The sequence below is a fragment of the Pagrus pagrus genome (assembly GCF_965226575.1).
Source record: "Pagrus pagrus genome assembly, chromosome: 23".
Taxonomy (NCBI): domain Eukaryota; kingdom Metazoa; phylum Chordata; class Actinopteri; order Spariformes; family Sparidae; genus Pagrus; species Pagrus pagrus.
Window position 1 is genome coordinate 4,683,560 of NC_140205.1, and position 16,783 is coordinate 4,700,342.

Sequence of the window (16,783 nt, forward strand, 5' to 3'; positions counted from 1 at the left end):
CCTGCGTCCATTCCGCTGCAGCCCAGCATGCACAAGCCCTGTTTACCCCCCTGACCCCTCACCCCTCAACCCCTGTCTGATCCTGGTGGTGGTGCATCCTCTAAAAGAATCCCACAGTGTCGGGCGTTTAGCCGAGCGTACCCCCCTGCGACAGAGCAATGAGCTGGTGTAAAAGCCGTACAGTCAGGCCTCCCCCCCTCCTGCAGCCCGTGACTGATTAACCACACACCTGCTGCACGCCGCGTGCCCTCTGTTATATTGTGTCTCAATTATCAACAACAATTTGGCTCGTCTTACTGGAATGACAGTTATAAATACATGCCAGTTCAAGTTTGTAAAAGAGGGTCTTTGTGTGGGAGGGAGACTGTGTGTGCCAGGTTCGGGGTTATTGTCTGACCGGAGTTGATTCCTGAAGGTCTTGTGTTTGCTCACAACAAGGCGCAGTCCTGCTTTTGGGGGGAAATCTGATAGATGAACGGAGGAGGGGGGTAGAGAGTGAAAAGAGGTTTCACAAGAGGCAGCGGCACTCACCGATTTGTTTTCTTGGACTTTCCCTGGAGAGTCGCACCTTTCAGAGATGCTGCCAGCTGTGAGGGGCCTCAAAACACCTGAAAAAAAAAAACCCACAGAGAAGACGCAGCGTCAAGCTAAAGGAGGCAATTGTGTGTTTGCAGGCAGGCGTCCGTGCATATGTGTACATAAGTGGCAGCCTCCTGCGCACACTTACACGCATTTGTCTTTTGTGCTTGAGTGTGTGTGCTCAGATATGAGTAATGCATCGTGTATGAGTTCCAATTATGGCTCTTAATCTCTGAGCAAATAGTGGCAAAAAATGGAGCAACAAAACCCTGGAGGAGCACCTGTCTGCAGAAGTGTGCCAGGTGCAAACATTGTTCTGGAGACACAGAGAGAGGAGAGACAAGCTTCCAGCAAACTCAGACAGATTTTCTCCTGTTGTAAACATCGGTGGCATAGATGCTCTGACAACAAGCACAAAACCACAGTCTTATTTTTTCAGCAGATAGATTTTGGTCATATTTGTCCAGGTTTTGAGAAATCTGCATGGAGGTTCGCAGTAATATTACATCTGCATTAATGTGTATGTTGCATTTTGCTGCTGTAGATGTTAAAGTTCATATTCATTAGTGTTTTCATGGTGTCAGAAAAACAGTTTTCAGCTTTGTGACGATCCAAGACGGTTTACATTCAGAGACAACATGTTTTCACTGAACTGAGGGGGATGAAACACTTCAAACTGAAAAGTAACGCGTAACTCAAGTTGTCAGACAAATGTAGTGGAGTGAAAAGTACAATATTTGCCTCTGAGATGTAGCAGGGTAAATATATAGTACTTGAGTAAATGTACTTTAGTTACATTCCACCACTATAAAAATGTAGTTGAGACAAATTTCTCAAAAGCTGAACAAACAAACACAAAAACCACCTGCATGACTTCATACCACTATAGACTTTTGTAATTTGGTTGAACTGAACCTTTAAACGTCTGCGGTGTTTATCTCCCTCTCCGACGTGTTATCACACTCTAAACAACAGACGCCAGACTAAATGACTTCGCTGCACACGCTCCTCTCAGTCCCTTATCCATTGTTATGTATGCAGCGCTTGTTTCTAAGTGTCTCCTGCTATCTCAGTCGGACTTTCCCGGTTAATGATCCACTCTAGCGGTTTGATCTTTATTAATATGGCACATCCTGATATCACTATATTCCTCTCCTGCGAGCTGCCACACCTTTCGGGAAAAAAGCAGTTAAGAGCTCGCAGCGGCATGCCTGGGAGCAGATGAGAGGCGGCAACACGGCTCGTTAAAAGAGAAGCTGCTCGACACCATAAAGGCATTGCTTACTCTCAAGGACGGCAAAAAAAAAAAAGCCTACAGTGTCATGTTTTTTTTCCCTCTGTCTGGTCATGTGTGTTTTCTCCTCACACACACACACACACACACACACACGGAGACACACCTGTCTGACTGCTCCCTGTTATTAAAGTGACGGTTTCTGCTTATCAGACAATCTCACGCAAACTGTCACTGACTGTCACAGCAGGAGGTTTACAATCAGTGAACTGAGATTGCTTGTCAGTCACAATAAACTTTTTCAGTATACTCGTAAAAATCACAAATAATGGAGATTTCATGTGATTTTCACTCGATCACAAACAAATCACAGACCGTTTGGATGCTCGTTGAAGTTTCAAAAGCTGAACTTGATGCTGACTCAGAGTTTATCTCGCGAGTGTGAACTTCCTCTTTTGGCTCAGTTTCCAGCTGGCATTAACAAGACACGTGTATCAGATGTACCTGGATGTTTTTGTTGGATTATATTTAATCCTGGTATTAAACTGTGTGTATGTTGCTTTCTCTTATAATCCCACAAATTTAACTTCCTCCCACGAGTTCAATCTTTAAATGTACCTTTACATAAGGAGAGAAATATATTGGATATTAGAAGATGGAAGATACTAGTTCTGCATGCAGATGTTTCATCATGTAAGTTGTGAAATAAACATGAAATGTGTCGATTTTAGTTTGACAAACACACAATTTTGTTTTTTTTCTGACGCTTTCGGCTTTCAGCTCTCTATGGAAGCCATGAACAAACATGAAGTTGCTGATTATGCAGAGGCTTATTAGCTTAACTGAATTAGCTTAATGAAAGAAAACATTTTGACTAAAAGTGGACCAAAATGTGTGACTTTTAAGGATAAAATCAGCAATATTAGACAGAATGTGTAAATGAGTCATGGAAAATGTGAATTGTGCAAGTTGTAGCACCACATGTTTCAGTTTGCACATCCTCCAATGTGACTGTTTGCTCCTTCCTCATGAAGAGCTTTACCTTCTGGATCATACTGCTCCCTCAGATCCCAATCTTGCTCCTCCTCCATACCGAAGGGACTCGGCAGGTTCTCGGGCTCCAGTCGGTCCAGGAGGAGCAGCTGGACCCGGGACAGGGAGCCCAGGTTCCCTGAGTCGCAGCCCACCGTCAGCGCTGCCAGGCCAGGAGAAAGCGCTGCGGCGGGGGACAACAACAACAAAGTCTGAATATATTGTGCGGCGCTGATGCACATAGATTATACCTTCTGTAAAACAGGTTTTCTTTTCCATAAGTGAATCATTTGGATAACTAAACAGACCACTGATGGGTCTGCAATGCAGCTGCTAACGATGAGGAGACACTGAATTTTATTCAGTCATAAAACAGACTGACACTAATCTAGGGGCTGTGTTGCAGTGGCAGCAGGTTTAGCAGGGTTGTCCAGATGTCCTCTTCCCCAGCAACGTTCTCCAGGTTCCCCTTGGGATCCAGAGCAATCTCTAGCCTTATGAGATATACAATCTGTCCAGCGTGTTCTGGGTCTACCCTCGGGACTCTTACCAGTTGGACGTGCCTGGTAATCCAGCAGGACCCTGATCAGAGGCTCCTTACCCGATCTCTAATGAGGATCTGTGACACTGTACAGGGTGAACTCATCAGTCACTAAAGCTCATGACAGCAGGTGAGGGTTTGAACATACAAACCAGATCCCCAAAAAGTCAATATTTTTTCAACATGTACATACAAATACGTTAATGGAAACTCAGCTACTGCCATCTCTGGCGCTGTTCTGTTAGCTGCTCTATCTCAGAAAGATGGTTCGGGTTACATACTGTAACAGAAACAACTGTCAAACATATAACCAAATTTTAAGATGCATAACAAGTCCTAGAAGATTAGCACATACTGTACATTATCCTCACGCACCAACCTCCTCCTCCCCCCTCAAGATCCAAAGTTCTCATCGTCACACCCAATTAAAACCGGATCAATGACAGTGTGGCTCGGTGCCCATGCAAATCCCCAGCCCACGCTGGCTGGGTGTGGAGCTGCCATTCCACTCTGAGGGGATTTCACACAACACGCTCTGTTGAAGGTACCCCACTACACACACACACACACACACACACACACACACACTTTCCCAGCAACATCCCAGAAAGCTGTATTCAAGCCTCCATTTCATTAAATAAAAGTAGCCTTCACAGACAGAAACTTTTCAGTTTGTCTTAATTGTTTGTGCAGTCCAGTCTGCTCCCACACACACACTCACACACTCACACACACTTTCCCGTGAAGTGTTTTCAGTTGGTGAAGTCACTCATGTAGGTGTGCTGACGCTGGTAAACTAATCCCTCAGGTGAGAAAAAAGGAACTGTTGCCTCGGCTGATAAATTAAGGAGTCGTTGAGAGGAAATCCCAGGGATAAATGTGGGTGTAACATAATGTGTCGGGACACACTTTCAGTTAGGCTGCGTATTAGAGCATAATTAGCCAAAAGTAGCAGCAAGATTGAAAGACACTCAGCAAACACAGTGGCAGATAACAAATGACTAAGCTTGTGATTAAGGTGTTGGACACACTGGTTACCACCCACCCGGGGTCAGACGGACAGAAGAGCACAGACACTTCTGATTTAAACGTAGTTTGAGAGGAAGGTTTAAAAAATACTTATTTATTCAACATCAGTAAACTTTAAACAGGTCATGCAGAGCCTCTTGATGCTACTTTATTTAATTGTATTGTCTTTTTTTTGGCCATGTTATGTGTTAACTGGATGGCAGGAAATCAGAGGAGAAAGAGATGGGAGGATGATTGATGACTTGGGACGTGGCGGTTCGTGATCTACCCACTAAAATGTGCCCCTATTTAATTTGAAGTCTCAAGTTCTCGTTTTTAGCGACTCAAGTGTGGCTTCAGTGTCAGTATTAAGCCAACAGCGCTGATGTTCAGCAATCTATGATTATTTCATATTAAACAAACTCGTGTCGTAAAAATAGGAAGAAGAATTGTTTCTAGACACAAGCATGTTTTATTTTAACCATTTATCTATTCATCCATTCATTCTAGTGTCTCTATGTGTATTTAAAGATAAAATATTCTCCTTGGTGATACAGGGTGATAAAATATCTGTATTTCTAATAAAATCCTGCACAGTGAAGCTTTAAATCAGCCACATTCTCTACAGAAGTGGATCGTGCTCCATGTCAGTCTGATAAAAATCAGCGTGGAGCATTAGCTCACATTTGGCAGGACATTTGAGGCCTGAGTTGATTTTATCACGCTGCGGTTGCCATGGCAGCGGCTGCCCTGATCCTTCCACATCCTCGGGGCAAAGGTCGCCGGGGTCAGATGGGGGTCTGGGTCAAGCAAGCAGGTTAAACACCTTGTCAGGGATTAGAGGGCTATGAGGGAGGTGGAGGAAGTCTTCATTGGCTAATGTGTCTCTCAGCAGCCCACTGAACCACCTCCAGGACACACACACACACACATGCAATTTAGCACAGGCATGCAGACACACACATCACATTTACCCTGCTTTTGTTGGCCAACATGGGCTGATACAAAGACCTGACACAGTGAGTGCTCAGATAAGCCCGTCCCTGTCTGTAACCAGGCTGAAGTCACAGAGGAAGGAGAGCATGTCTAATTGAGACATTACTGGGAGGCACATAGAGATGGAAACGACAACAAACAAACAAACAAACAGGAATACATTATGTACAGCACAACGCTGGTAGTTATGACATGCAATCTCATCATTGTTTGTTTTTGTCAGAATATACTGGAAGAGGAACGACAAAACAGGCACGAGTTAACTTTCCAAACCTTGATATAACGTGCTCACACCACATATTAAATAAATATTTGATGCTAAGGTTAGCATGCTAACATGCTGTCAATGCTGTCAACTCCAAACAGAGCAGAGGCTGATGGGATGTCATAAGTTTTACAGGTATTTGGTTATAAATCAAATTATTGGACAAAGTTTTGACCTGATGATGGCGCTAGATGAAAAGTCTGACAATTCTCAAAGTTATAACAGTCCATCCTGAAAGGAAAACGAGTGTATAAACAGTTGTTGAGACATTTTCACCATGAAAACCCAGTCAGCAGAACTCATCCTCTGGTAACCACGAATATCCGTACCAAATTTCATAGCAGTGACGTAGTTGTCGAGATATATCCGTCTGATCAACAGACGGACCGACATTAGCATAGCCAAGCTGCTAGCATGGCTGAAAGTGACAGATTAATCAATAATGAAAATGATGGCTGTGTGTGTGTGTGTGTGTGTCTACCTGTATCAGGTGAAGGGCACCCGGATGAGTCTGCAGGCTCGTCCAGAGACGGACAGGAAGTGGAGCGAGGGGCGATGGCCTCCAGCTCATCAAACACATGAGACTGACTGCAGCTGAGCTCAGAGGAGCGAGATGCTGCTGTGCCACAGCGTCCTGCAACAGCACAGAGTGGGTGTATTATGTTATGATGATAAACAATGATGATGATGAGGATTAAATGTAGCTTTAATGACACACGTGGGCTCAGTGGGTTGTTTCATTAGAAAATAATAGGAAACAACAAAGAGGTGTATGAATAATAATAAAACAACTGGGAGAGCTTAATGAGCACAATGCAGAAGGGGCAATTCAGGAAAGTAGTATAATTACCTTCTATTAAGGTGATTAAATATTTATTTTCTTACTGAAGATAAATGGTTTAGTTGTTTTAAGGTGCGTGACATTAAATCTTCATCTAGCGCTGACAATAAACAATCTTATTTGAGTGATATTTCCAGACGTCTTTTGACAAAAACTCTGATAACCATAAAATGAAATGTCATTAAACAATTAGAAGGCATTAAATCACAATCACTATCGGATTTCAGTAAATCTCAGGGGTGTCGACGGGATTGATAAGTAATGAGATGTAAATAAACAAAGAATACCACAGAGAGGCTGACAGCCAGAGGAAAGCTCCTGGAGGACGTCCTCTGATGCAGCTATCAGACTATAAATCTCAGCTGGATGTTGTAGTGGGCTTAAGTAAAGCCTGTCCCTTCCAGGTTTTACACTCTGACAAGTGGACAACTAACAACACGGACCCAGGACCTCCATGAGTGAAGGCCCTCGGGCCAGATATGAAGGTCTGAGCGCGGCGTTACAGTCAGACTTCAGGGCGAAAGTAGTCTCATCTCAGCTCAAATTACCAAAACGCTCCGTCCAGATAACCACTAATTACTTATCTCCTCTCGAACCGTCAAAACAAAACTGTTTCACTCTGCCTGGTGTAGAAAATCTGAGGATTAGCGAGAGAAACTGTTTCACTGGGTGGTGTGTTTTGTCGTCGTCCTGAAAGAGGCTTGTCGAAGGCTTTTCTCACATTAGAGATGCAGAACAGCTCGGTCCGGACAAAAGGATAATATATACAGAGGCTCTAAAAAGGAAAAAGGCAAACTCAGCTCCTTCGCGTCTGCCCACATGGACGAGTATAAATGTACACATGAAGCCACCCTCACGCTGTCAAGTACGCGAACAACGACGCGCACACACCACTGCACTATTGTGCACTTGAGCGGCTCGGCGCTCTACTCAGACGGACAATGGAAGGACTTGACTTGACACTTCAAAGCATATTGCTGCTGTCAACTCAGCTGTCATTCCCAGCAGATCGGGGCTGTACTGAGTCAGGGTGAGTTTTTTCGGGGAGGTTAAGGGTGACTCTGAGGGGTCAGTGAGTTTGATATGACAGAGTTAGAGGCAGACAAGGCCTTCTCTGTGTGCCTGTGGCCCTCTTTTCCTGGTCACAGTGTCGGGGTAAAAGGCCCTGAGTGGAGAGGCCAGGCCAGGCCGGCACAGTGCCCCGCTTCATTGTGCAGGACAGTTACACTCCGGAGATGTTGCTCAAAACAGGTCAGCTCAGGGTCACTCTATGCAGTGTAGGGGATCTGAAATAATCATGATTGGGGTCAAAAAGGGCTGAGTGGGGTGAGGAGACTCACATCAGCCTCTGCAGCCATAAACCACACAGGATTAGAAGGTTTAAGGCTACTTTATTGTCTCATGGGCCAAAATTAAAGGGAATTGCTGCATCAAGACAAAACATCACAAGGAAAATGCAGATTTGCTGATGGAGACCACCTCAGGACAATGTTCAAAGTAGTTTTTGAACGTCTCTCTACAAAACTTCTAAAAAGTTTATACTGGTTCGACTCGTGGCTTATTCTTTCAGTTTTAGCCTTGATCCTGAGCAGTAATAATTTCAATTTATTTCAATTTATTTAGGATAACCCCTTGAGATGCAGCATCTCGTTTTCGAGGGGGTCCCAACACAAATACAAAGATTACACAAAGTATACATTACAATAAGACACAACAGACACAAAAACACACTGCTCTACCACTTCCACAGCCCCCACGCCCCACGCCCCACCCACCCAATCACACACACACCCACTTAAACACGTACATACATACATACATACACATATACATATATATATGTACACATATACATGCAGGTGTAACCACATTGCAATAGAGTGCAACATCAGGAAACAAAGTACCACAGAAAGTTATGGGGAAAAAATAAATAAATAAATAAATAAATAAATAAATAAAATAAAGAGAAACACAGAAACAATATCAAAAACAAAGACAAGTTGTTCTTAAATGGGAAAAAACATTTGATCGGAAAATGTAAAAGGAGGTAATGGACTTTAAAAAGGGAGGAAGTTTATTCCAATCAGATGGGGCTTTGAATTTGAATGACTTGCGACCTATTTCTTTATGAATTTTAGGAACTGTGAAAAATGGATTAGTCATATGTCTAAGAGGGTATGGAGATGTATACTGGACCAGGAGCTGTTTTAAGTATGGTGGAACAGTTAAGTGGGTACATTTAAAAAGAAACAAGACCCAGTGAAACTGACGCCTGGACTTTGGATGAAGCCAATTGAGGGCCTCGTACATATGGCAGTGGTGAGTTCTGAATGAACATCTCAAGACAAATCTACATAAGGAGTTGTGTAAAATATTAAGAGGTTTGAGGATGGAGTCAGTGGTGTTTTGATAGACAATATCAGCATAATCGAGTATGGGAAGTAAGAGTTGTGAAATTATTCTTTTCCTGACTTGAAATGAAAAACAGTTAATTGAACGATAGAGAGAACCCAGACAGCCATAAATTCTTTTACAAATAAAATCAATATGTGGTTTAAAAGTAAGCTCAGGGTCCATCCAAAGACCAAGGTACTTAAATACATTTACTTTCTCTAGCGGAGTACCATCACTAAAATTAATAAGTAACTCAGGTAAGTGTGATAAGCCATATTTTGTGCCAAACACCATGCAACATGATTTTTTCATATTGAGAACAAGTCTATTATTTTTAAACCAGTGTTGGACAATATTAAAATCTTGTTGCAAATTGTACTGGATTTGTGATATGTCAGTATTGGAATAGTAGATAACAGTGTCGTCAGCATACAGATGAACATGACAGGTAGTGCACAATTGGGGTAAATCATTAATAAAAATGGAAAAGAGAAGTGGACCTAATATAGAACCTTGTGGAACACCTGTATCAACTAACATTTGACTGGATTGACAACCATTAACATAAACATATTGATGCCTATTGTGGAGATAAGAATTGAACCAAAGGACTGCATTCTGGTTCAGTCCAATATGATGCAGTTTGTCAAGGAGAAGGTAATGGTCAACCATATCAAAGGCTTTGGAGAGATCAATAAAAATTGCACCTATAAGTAGGCCAGCATCAAATGCTGAAAACAAATCATTTGTGAATTTAAGAAGAGCTGTAGTTGTGGAGAAGTTAGGTCGGAATCCAGATTGATATGGAGATAAAATGTTTGCTTGAGTGACATAATTAAATAATTGACGAAAAATAAGTTTTTCAAAGATTTTTGCTATTACTGAGATTATAGAAATAGGTCTGTAATCATTTACCTCTGTTGAGTTTCCACCTTTGAAAAGAGGAACAACTCGAGCACACTTCCATACAGAGGGAATACGATGTGTGGACAGGGAGAGATTAAATAAATCAGCCAAAGGATACATCAATATATGAGCAGCAAGTTTCACAAATTTAGGTTCTAGACCATCTGGACCAGCACTACAGTTCTCTTTCATCTCACAGATGGCATTGTAGACGTCAACAGGCATAATTTTCCTGAAAGAAAACAGGCTATTCAAAGCAGGGGAAGTAGCGTGTTCAGCCATGGTATAAGGGGTAGTATGCAGTGAACGAGAGACAGATGAGAAGTGTTCATTGAAAGCATTAGAAATGAGAAAAGGATCTGAAATAGTACTATTGTTCATATGAAGCTGATTGATAGAGCTTTTGCTGCCTTTGTTAAGAATATTATTCAGATGACTCCAAAATTGCCGAGGGTTATGGAAATGTTGAGAAAAATTGTCATTATAGAAATCAGATTTAGCATTTCTTGTTTTGGTTTTACACTGGTTCCTTAAAAGTCTATATACTTCCCAGTCATTGGATTGTTTTGATGAGCGGTATTTTGCCCACGCCATATCCCTGTCCTTGAAGAGGCTTATAAGGTGAGAGTTGATCCAGGGTAAATGTGAACCTTTAACTCTAATGGTTCTCATTGGGGCATGTTTATTTATTACATTGGCCACTTCACAACAAAAGAAGTCCCAGGCATCCTCAACATAGGGAATTAATTGAAACCTGTCCCAATTAATATTGATTAGGTCATTTATGAAATGGTCTGTGTTCATCTTTTTACATTGCCTGAATTCAATGTATTTAGGGGGAGATCGAGGGATTTTAATTTTCCAGACACAATATATAAAACAATGATCACTAAAGCAGTCAGACATTACACCAGATTTGATTATCCTTTCAGGATTTGTAACAAGTATCCAATCTAATAAAGTTGACGACCGAGGAACAACTCTAGTAGGTTCTTTTATTAACTGGGTGAGATTTGCACCATGAAATAAATGTCTATCAGTAGTAGAGGAATGGCTAAGCCAGTTGCTATTAAAATCACCCAAAATAATCAATTCACTACGTTTCTCAAAAGAGTTAACAGTTGACAAAATACTTTTCATAGAGTCAGCAGGGGCCGAAGGAGGTCTGTATATATTACCAATAGTTAATGTTTTGTTTTCATGAAAGATAATGTTGGTAAAGAGACATTCAAAATTAACTGGTTCGACATTAGGAGTGACACATTTTGAGTTAAGATGAGACGCAACATAGGTTGCAACACCACCTCCTTTGGAGCCCCTGTCAGCTCTATGAAGCACAAAGTTATTTATCTCCAGCTCATTATCTGGAATTCTTTCGTGCAACCATGTCTCAGAAAGAGTAATGATGTTAGGCTTATGGATTTGGACCCAAGTCCTGAGAAGATTAATTTTTGGTGCAAGGCTCCTAATGTTAAGGTGAATTATCTTAAGACCCTTTATATGATCAATTATACCTTATTTGAAAGAGCAGGAGTATGGGAGACAGGTGGGGGGGCGAGGAGAGGAGGGGGCGGGAGAGCAAGAGCAGACAAGACAAACACACACACACACACAGATAAACAAGGTGGACTGACAGACACACATGTGCGCGCGCGCGCGCGCACACACACACACACACACACACACATAGACAAAACAAACGAAGACAAACAAACAAAAACAAAAATAGAAAAATAATAATAAGCAGATTAACCAAGAGAGGACAAGTAGCCACAAGCTCAGGCTGCATGAAAAATTAACAGTTGCTTAAGAAAAGAAAAGAGAAAAGAAAAGGGGCCATCATAGCATAGCCAACCAGACCACAGAGATCTGCAGTATATGATACTGCAATAATGCACATACTACATTCACCATAAGCAAACAGAATATATGAAAAAAGTCAAAATAGGGAAAGTTCAATTTATTAACAAAAAGTGTCCTGAATCCTGAATCAGGTGTTACGACAGTAGTCTGCAGCGGGTCGATTGCGACAGATGACGTCATCAAAAAATTCTCAGTTTACGGCAAACAAAGTCACCTGCACCATAGTGCTCTCGACAGCGAGCCAAAAATAGAGTTCAGAAAAGCGTTTCTGCGAGAGCAACTAATCAAAAAAAAAAAAAAAAAAAAAAAAACTGAGATCACGTAATATAGACTGTATAAGTCATTTGGCGATGCTCAAGGACAAGTGAGTAGATAGTAAGCGAAAATGAACGGAAAGTAGGAGAATGGATTTACTCACGGCCCTAACCCGGAGAGGAGGAGAGGGAAAGATCATGAAGAAGAATTTCAACTTCTTCTGGAGATCGAAACAACTTCGGTTTCCCATCCACCATCACTCTCAGAGTAGAGGGATACAGCAGAGAATATTTGAAGTCGGCAGCAAAAAGTTTCTTTTTAACGGGATCAAATTGACGCCGTTTGTGGATGAGAGCAGCACTGAAGTCGGGGAATACATGCACCCGAGCACCCATGTATGCGAGATCTCCTTTCTCCCTGGCCAGGCGTAGAATCCTCGACTTGTCTTGAAAGTGAAGGAACTTAACCAGAATGGGACGAGGAGTGGACCTGTTGCTGCTGATGAAGGTTGGAGAGCGGTGAGCCCTTTCAATAGCAGGTGCCGTGGGGAAGTTATCCTTGCCGAGGAGCAGCGGGATTAGGTCATGAATGAAGGCAATCATGTCCTTTCCCTCACGTCGCTCGGGTATATTAATAAAGCGGAGATTAGAAGAACGGCTTCTGTTCTCAGCATCATCAGCTTTTTCTTTCAGGTATGTATTTTCTTTTTCCAGAGTTTCCACACGCTTTGTCAGATCAACGATGTTGTCTTCAGTAGATCCAACTCGGTGTTCGAGCTCGGTTACATGGTCATTCAGAGTTGATAAAGCTCCTTGAATGTTGTTCAGACCAGCTTGAAGAGTGTCAAGTTTTTTGTCAAAATGAGCAAGCAATTCAGTTTTGACACTCTGCATTGCATCACAGAGTAAGGAGACCTCAGCTTGCTGCATGGCGAGTGTCAAACAATTCGAGAGGCTGGGAGGAAACAAACAAACCCTCTACCAAGGCTCTAACAAACGGCAATAAAAAGCTGGAACTCCAAAAATTCAATAAGATTCACTCTAGCATTGAGTTAGGGCACAAAAACTGTAGAAAAGCCCCAAATTTTAGGAGAGCAGACTGAGATGTGTTGCAAGAGCTCAGGCTACTGCGGCCATTTTTCGAGAACAATAATAATAACATTGTCCTCACCAAGTTGTTTAGATCTGGGAACGTAGCAAAACAGCTAAAAGACCAAACTACAGAACGATCACCACTTATCATGAGTCATTAGTTAGACTGCAGAAGCTTCATTAACTTAAGAACCAGTTTGAACTTTGTCCCCATCACTTATAATAAATTTGCTCTAATGTCCGGTCCACACTGCCTGCATGACTGGCGCTTGTGAACCTCTTTTTGGTGGCTATGTAAACAGGTCAGAGCAGTCAAACAGCCTGCGTGGGCAGCAGCAACACATAGCCCACAGATTCAGGGACTTACCCTTTTTCTGTCACACTCAGCAAAAATAAAAGCGACAGTTTTAATATCTATATCTGTAGAACATGTCACAGACATGAAAAAAAGATAACAGGTGGACTTGGTGTAAGAAGCAACCAAAACCTGGCATAAAAATGGCAAAAGAAAAGGTAACAAGTGCTAGCTTGTTTTACGTTTGTACCGTAGCCACCAGGTGAGGGTTAAGGCAACTCTCCATTTTCAGCATGAAGGTTGCTAGCTTGGAGGCTGTTGTCGTCTCCTGTAGAGACGGGGATTTTGAAAGACTGAAAAGGTCGGCCAACGGCAGCCTTATACGAACGGTCAAACAAGCTTGTTTACAACCTGTCCAATCGTTAATGTGTTGCTCTCCCTGTTAGACTTGCTCTGAGATTATGATTATGTTGATGACAGCCAGAGCTATGAAAATAAACCCAAGCGGTAATAAACCAGATCTATCCTTTAAGCTTTACACGCTGCCACATTGAGGCCACATTGAGCTTGAATCGCCTCCATCTGCGGTGAAATAAATGAACCAGTGACACTCGCTCTGTGTCTGCTGTGAACAGAACAGCGTGCTCCGATACAGCATGGGCCCCCCTGCAGTACACAGCACCACACAGAGAACAGTAGATGTCTCTGATAGAAAAGAGAAAATCCCTACACAATTTCCACATTGTTTGCTTTCTTTCATAAAGTTCCTGGAGGAGTCAGATGTCAGTGGCCCTGTCCTTTATCCCCATTGGGAACGGTAAATTAGCGGCCACAGGAAAGCCGCGGAGGTATTCTATTGTGGCGGCTCTGCTCAGTGTTCTGCCGTCAGCGAGCGGTGGTCAGTGTGGATTTATGACCATCGGCTACACGTCTCCCTCTCAGAGCCCAGAGAATAGCCGAGGCACGGGGGAGCCGAGGCTGAGAGGCACGGCACACGAGGTAGGCACCCCGACTCCTATTGTTGGGGCCTCGCGCCTTTGAGCGGGGAATCAAACGGTACCAGCTTTTCATCAAAAGCCCTCCTTTCTATGGCTGATTTACAGGAAAAAGAAAAGCTTTCTGCGTTATTTATTATGAGGAGGGGGTCGATGGGGAAAACAGGCTGACAGCAATGCTTTGACAATGTGTTGATGGGGGCAGGAGCATCAGAACGTCTCACTATGGAGGCAGCCTTTGAATTCCCTGTGTCTCTTTGTATACGAGTGGATGTCCAGCCATGTTCAGGACAATCAGGCTCCTAAGAACGTAGGCAGGAGCGTAGTGCCGGGCAGGGAGGAGGCTGTGAACAGCCCATATGTGGCCTGCAGAGATCATTTCTCACCTCTGACAGGGGAGATGGGAGGCAGGACGGGCCAACGATGAGACTCCAGCCGAGTCACTGATGCTGAAGGGGTCAGCTTTGGTCCTGACCCTGAGCGGGGAGTGGTCCTCTGTGGACTCGGGCAGGAGGACCAAGTAGCAGAGGGGAATGCCAGGGTGACGAGGCCATGATCGGAGTCAGAGGAGGGGTTAAGACCAGGATCTAGAGATGCATTCATCAGATTCTCTGATGTTTTTGGGCTTTCAGGCCTGCTCGGAGGGATGTCTAGCTGAGGAAGGACGCCTGACATTGGGCGTGGTGAGAGAGCTTTGGTTTGGCCAAACAGCGGTTCGCGTGGTGCAGGGGTGGTTGTGGTGTTTGTGGATGATCGGTGAGGGTTGGATCCCGCTGGAGGGCAAGAAGCCAAAGGTGACTGCATCACTCGAGAAGGCTGGAGCAGTGAGAGACCAGGTCTAACTTCTGGGTCCGAGTCCCTGATATCTGCTGTAAGACAACAGAGGAAAATAAGACTGTAGCTTCAGACTCTGTCCACACGCACATGAGTATTTTTAAAACATGACATTAACATTAAGTAAAACGTGTACACTGCCAACATTTATTCTGCCGATTGGGTTGATAATCACTGGTTTTAAACCTTTAAGTACATGTGAAGGAGGCTAATGCTAATGCTAATTCCACTGTCGCAGTAGAAGTTATACCAGAGAGGACGCTGCTCCGGCCACTGGCGAGATCTGTGCTGCGACTGAACAGGCTGGAAGGAGGACGACTTAAATCTGAGAGAGACCCGTGTGAGAACATAGAGGTCAGCGACGGTGAACGCTCGGGTCCAGCAGGCTCGTCTGCGATGGACAACACAACAGGTTGCGTCTCCCTCTCTTGAACATCATCCTCTGGAGCAGGATGAAGGCTGGAGGGAGATGCTGGCACAGAGTTCGGCTTGCTTTGTTTTCCTCTTGAGTCGGGGCGAGGGGAGTTTTGATGGGGTGGTGCTGGATTAATGGTGGATGATGGTGGAGTAGCAGGGAGTGGAGGACAGGGAACAACAACAGCAGACCGCCTTCCTGCGATCAGAGCCCCGTCAGTCTGCACAACATTTCTTCTTCTGTCTGGACTGAGATGGAAGAAACCTTCAATAAAGACAAAAACACCACAAGATATACAGTATTTTATTAACTGTTCTACAAAGATGCTCAACATGTCGTAGATCATTTTTAAAAAGTCTGCTTGTGACATGTTCATTCCCACTTTGTTCTGTCCCGGAGCAAACATTTGATTTCCTGCTGGGTGGGTCGGCCCGCTAACAAAGGCAGCGAGAAATTTGCCCCGCTGGAGCAGCTGCCTGTTTCCAAACTCAATATTCACAATAGAGATCAGACCTGAGGGCAGGAGAGCTCGCATGTGTAAAATCTTTCCATTTTTAGCTACTTTATACTTCCACTCCTCTACATTTACTTGATAACTTTAGTTACTAGTTATTCTGCAGATTCAGATTATTCAGTGTTGCTATTATTTGTGACGTGTCACCAATCAGATGGTGGTGACTACAGTTCAGACAGAGAACAGATGCTGCAGCCAAAGTAGCTCATTTTTAAATTAATTTATTTTGACACAAACAACACAGATAATAATAATAATAATACTGAATATCGGTTTATATATTTTGGATGCAGGATGGAAATCTATCGCTTGTGTACATCAGTTGTCTACAGGTATCTGCTTTTTAAGACCTTTTCATGTTAATTATTGACCATATTTGAACTGATTTCTGGATAAATTAACCTTCTGATATTCAAGCAGGTAAACGTCAAAGGTGCACACATTACGTGGACCTGTGCAGAGGTAGCTTTTATGTAGAAATATGTCTGTATATATGTCTATGAATATGAAATATGTCCACTATCAATCCACTCTGGGGCATTTTTGTTTGATAAACGACTTCCACAATGAGCAGTGAATCATTTCAGCACTACAGCGAGCAAACAGCCAAACTCATTTCTCAAGCACTTGTTGCACTGTTTCATAAATCCACTTCTCTCGTCCTTCCACACTCATTATCTCCTCTTCCTTCCTCTAAACATTTCCTTTCATCCCGCTAAGATTCT

The 16,783-nt window shown here is 43.1% G+C and overlaps 1 protein-coding gene across 6 annotated transcripts in view; it reads right to left on the reverse strand.

Annotated features, from left to right (window-relative positions):
• The window catches only part of LOC311252930 (uncharacterized protein), a 64,484-nt gene that overhangs the window by 24,508 nt on the left and 23,193 nt on the right, over positions 1 to 16,783 (reverse strand). For 4 of the 6 annotated variants that reach the window (XM_084346592.1, XM_084346588.1, XM_084346590.1 and 1 more), the window contains 5 exons: positions 15,380 to 15,808; positions 14,682 to 15,164; positions 6,137 to 6,289; positions 2,856 to 3,029; positions 532 to 608 (listed from right to left, as the gene is read on the reverse strand). In XM_084346592.1, coding sequence (XP_084202718.1) covers positions 532 to 608; positions 2,856 to 3,029; positions 6,137 to 6,289; positions 14,682 to 15,164; positions 15,380 to 15,808 — 1,316 coding nt within the window. The remainder of the gene's footprint in view (positions 1 to 531; positions 609 to 2,855; positions 3,030 to 6,136; positions 6,290 to 14,681; positions 15,165 to 15,379; positions 15,809 to 16,783) is intronic. The other 2 variants (XM_084346589.1, XM_084346593.1) reach the window with 2 other exon arrangements.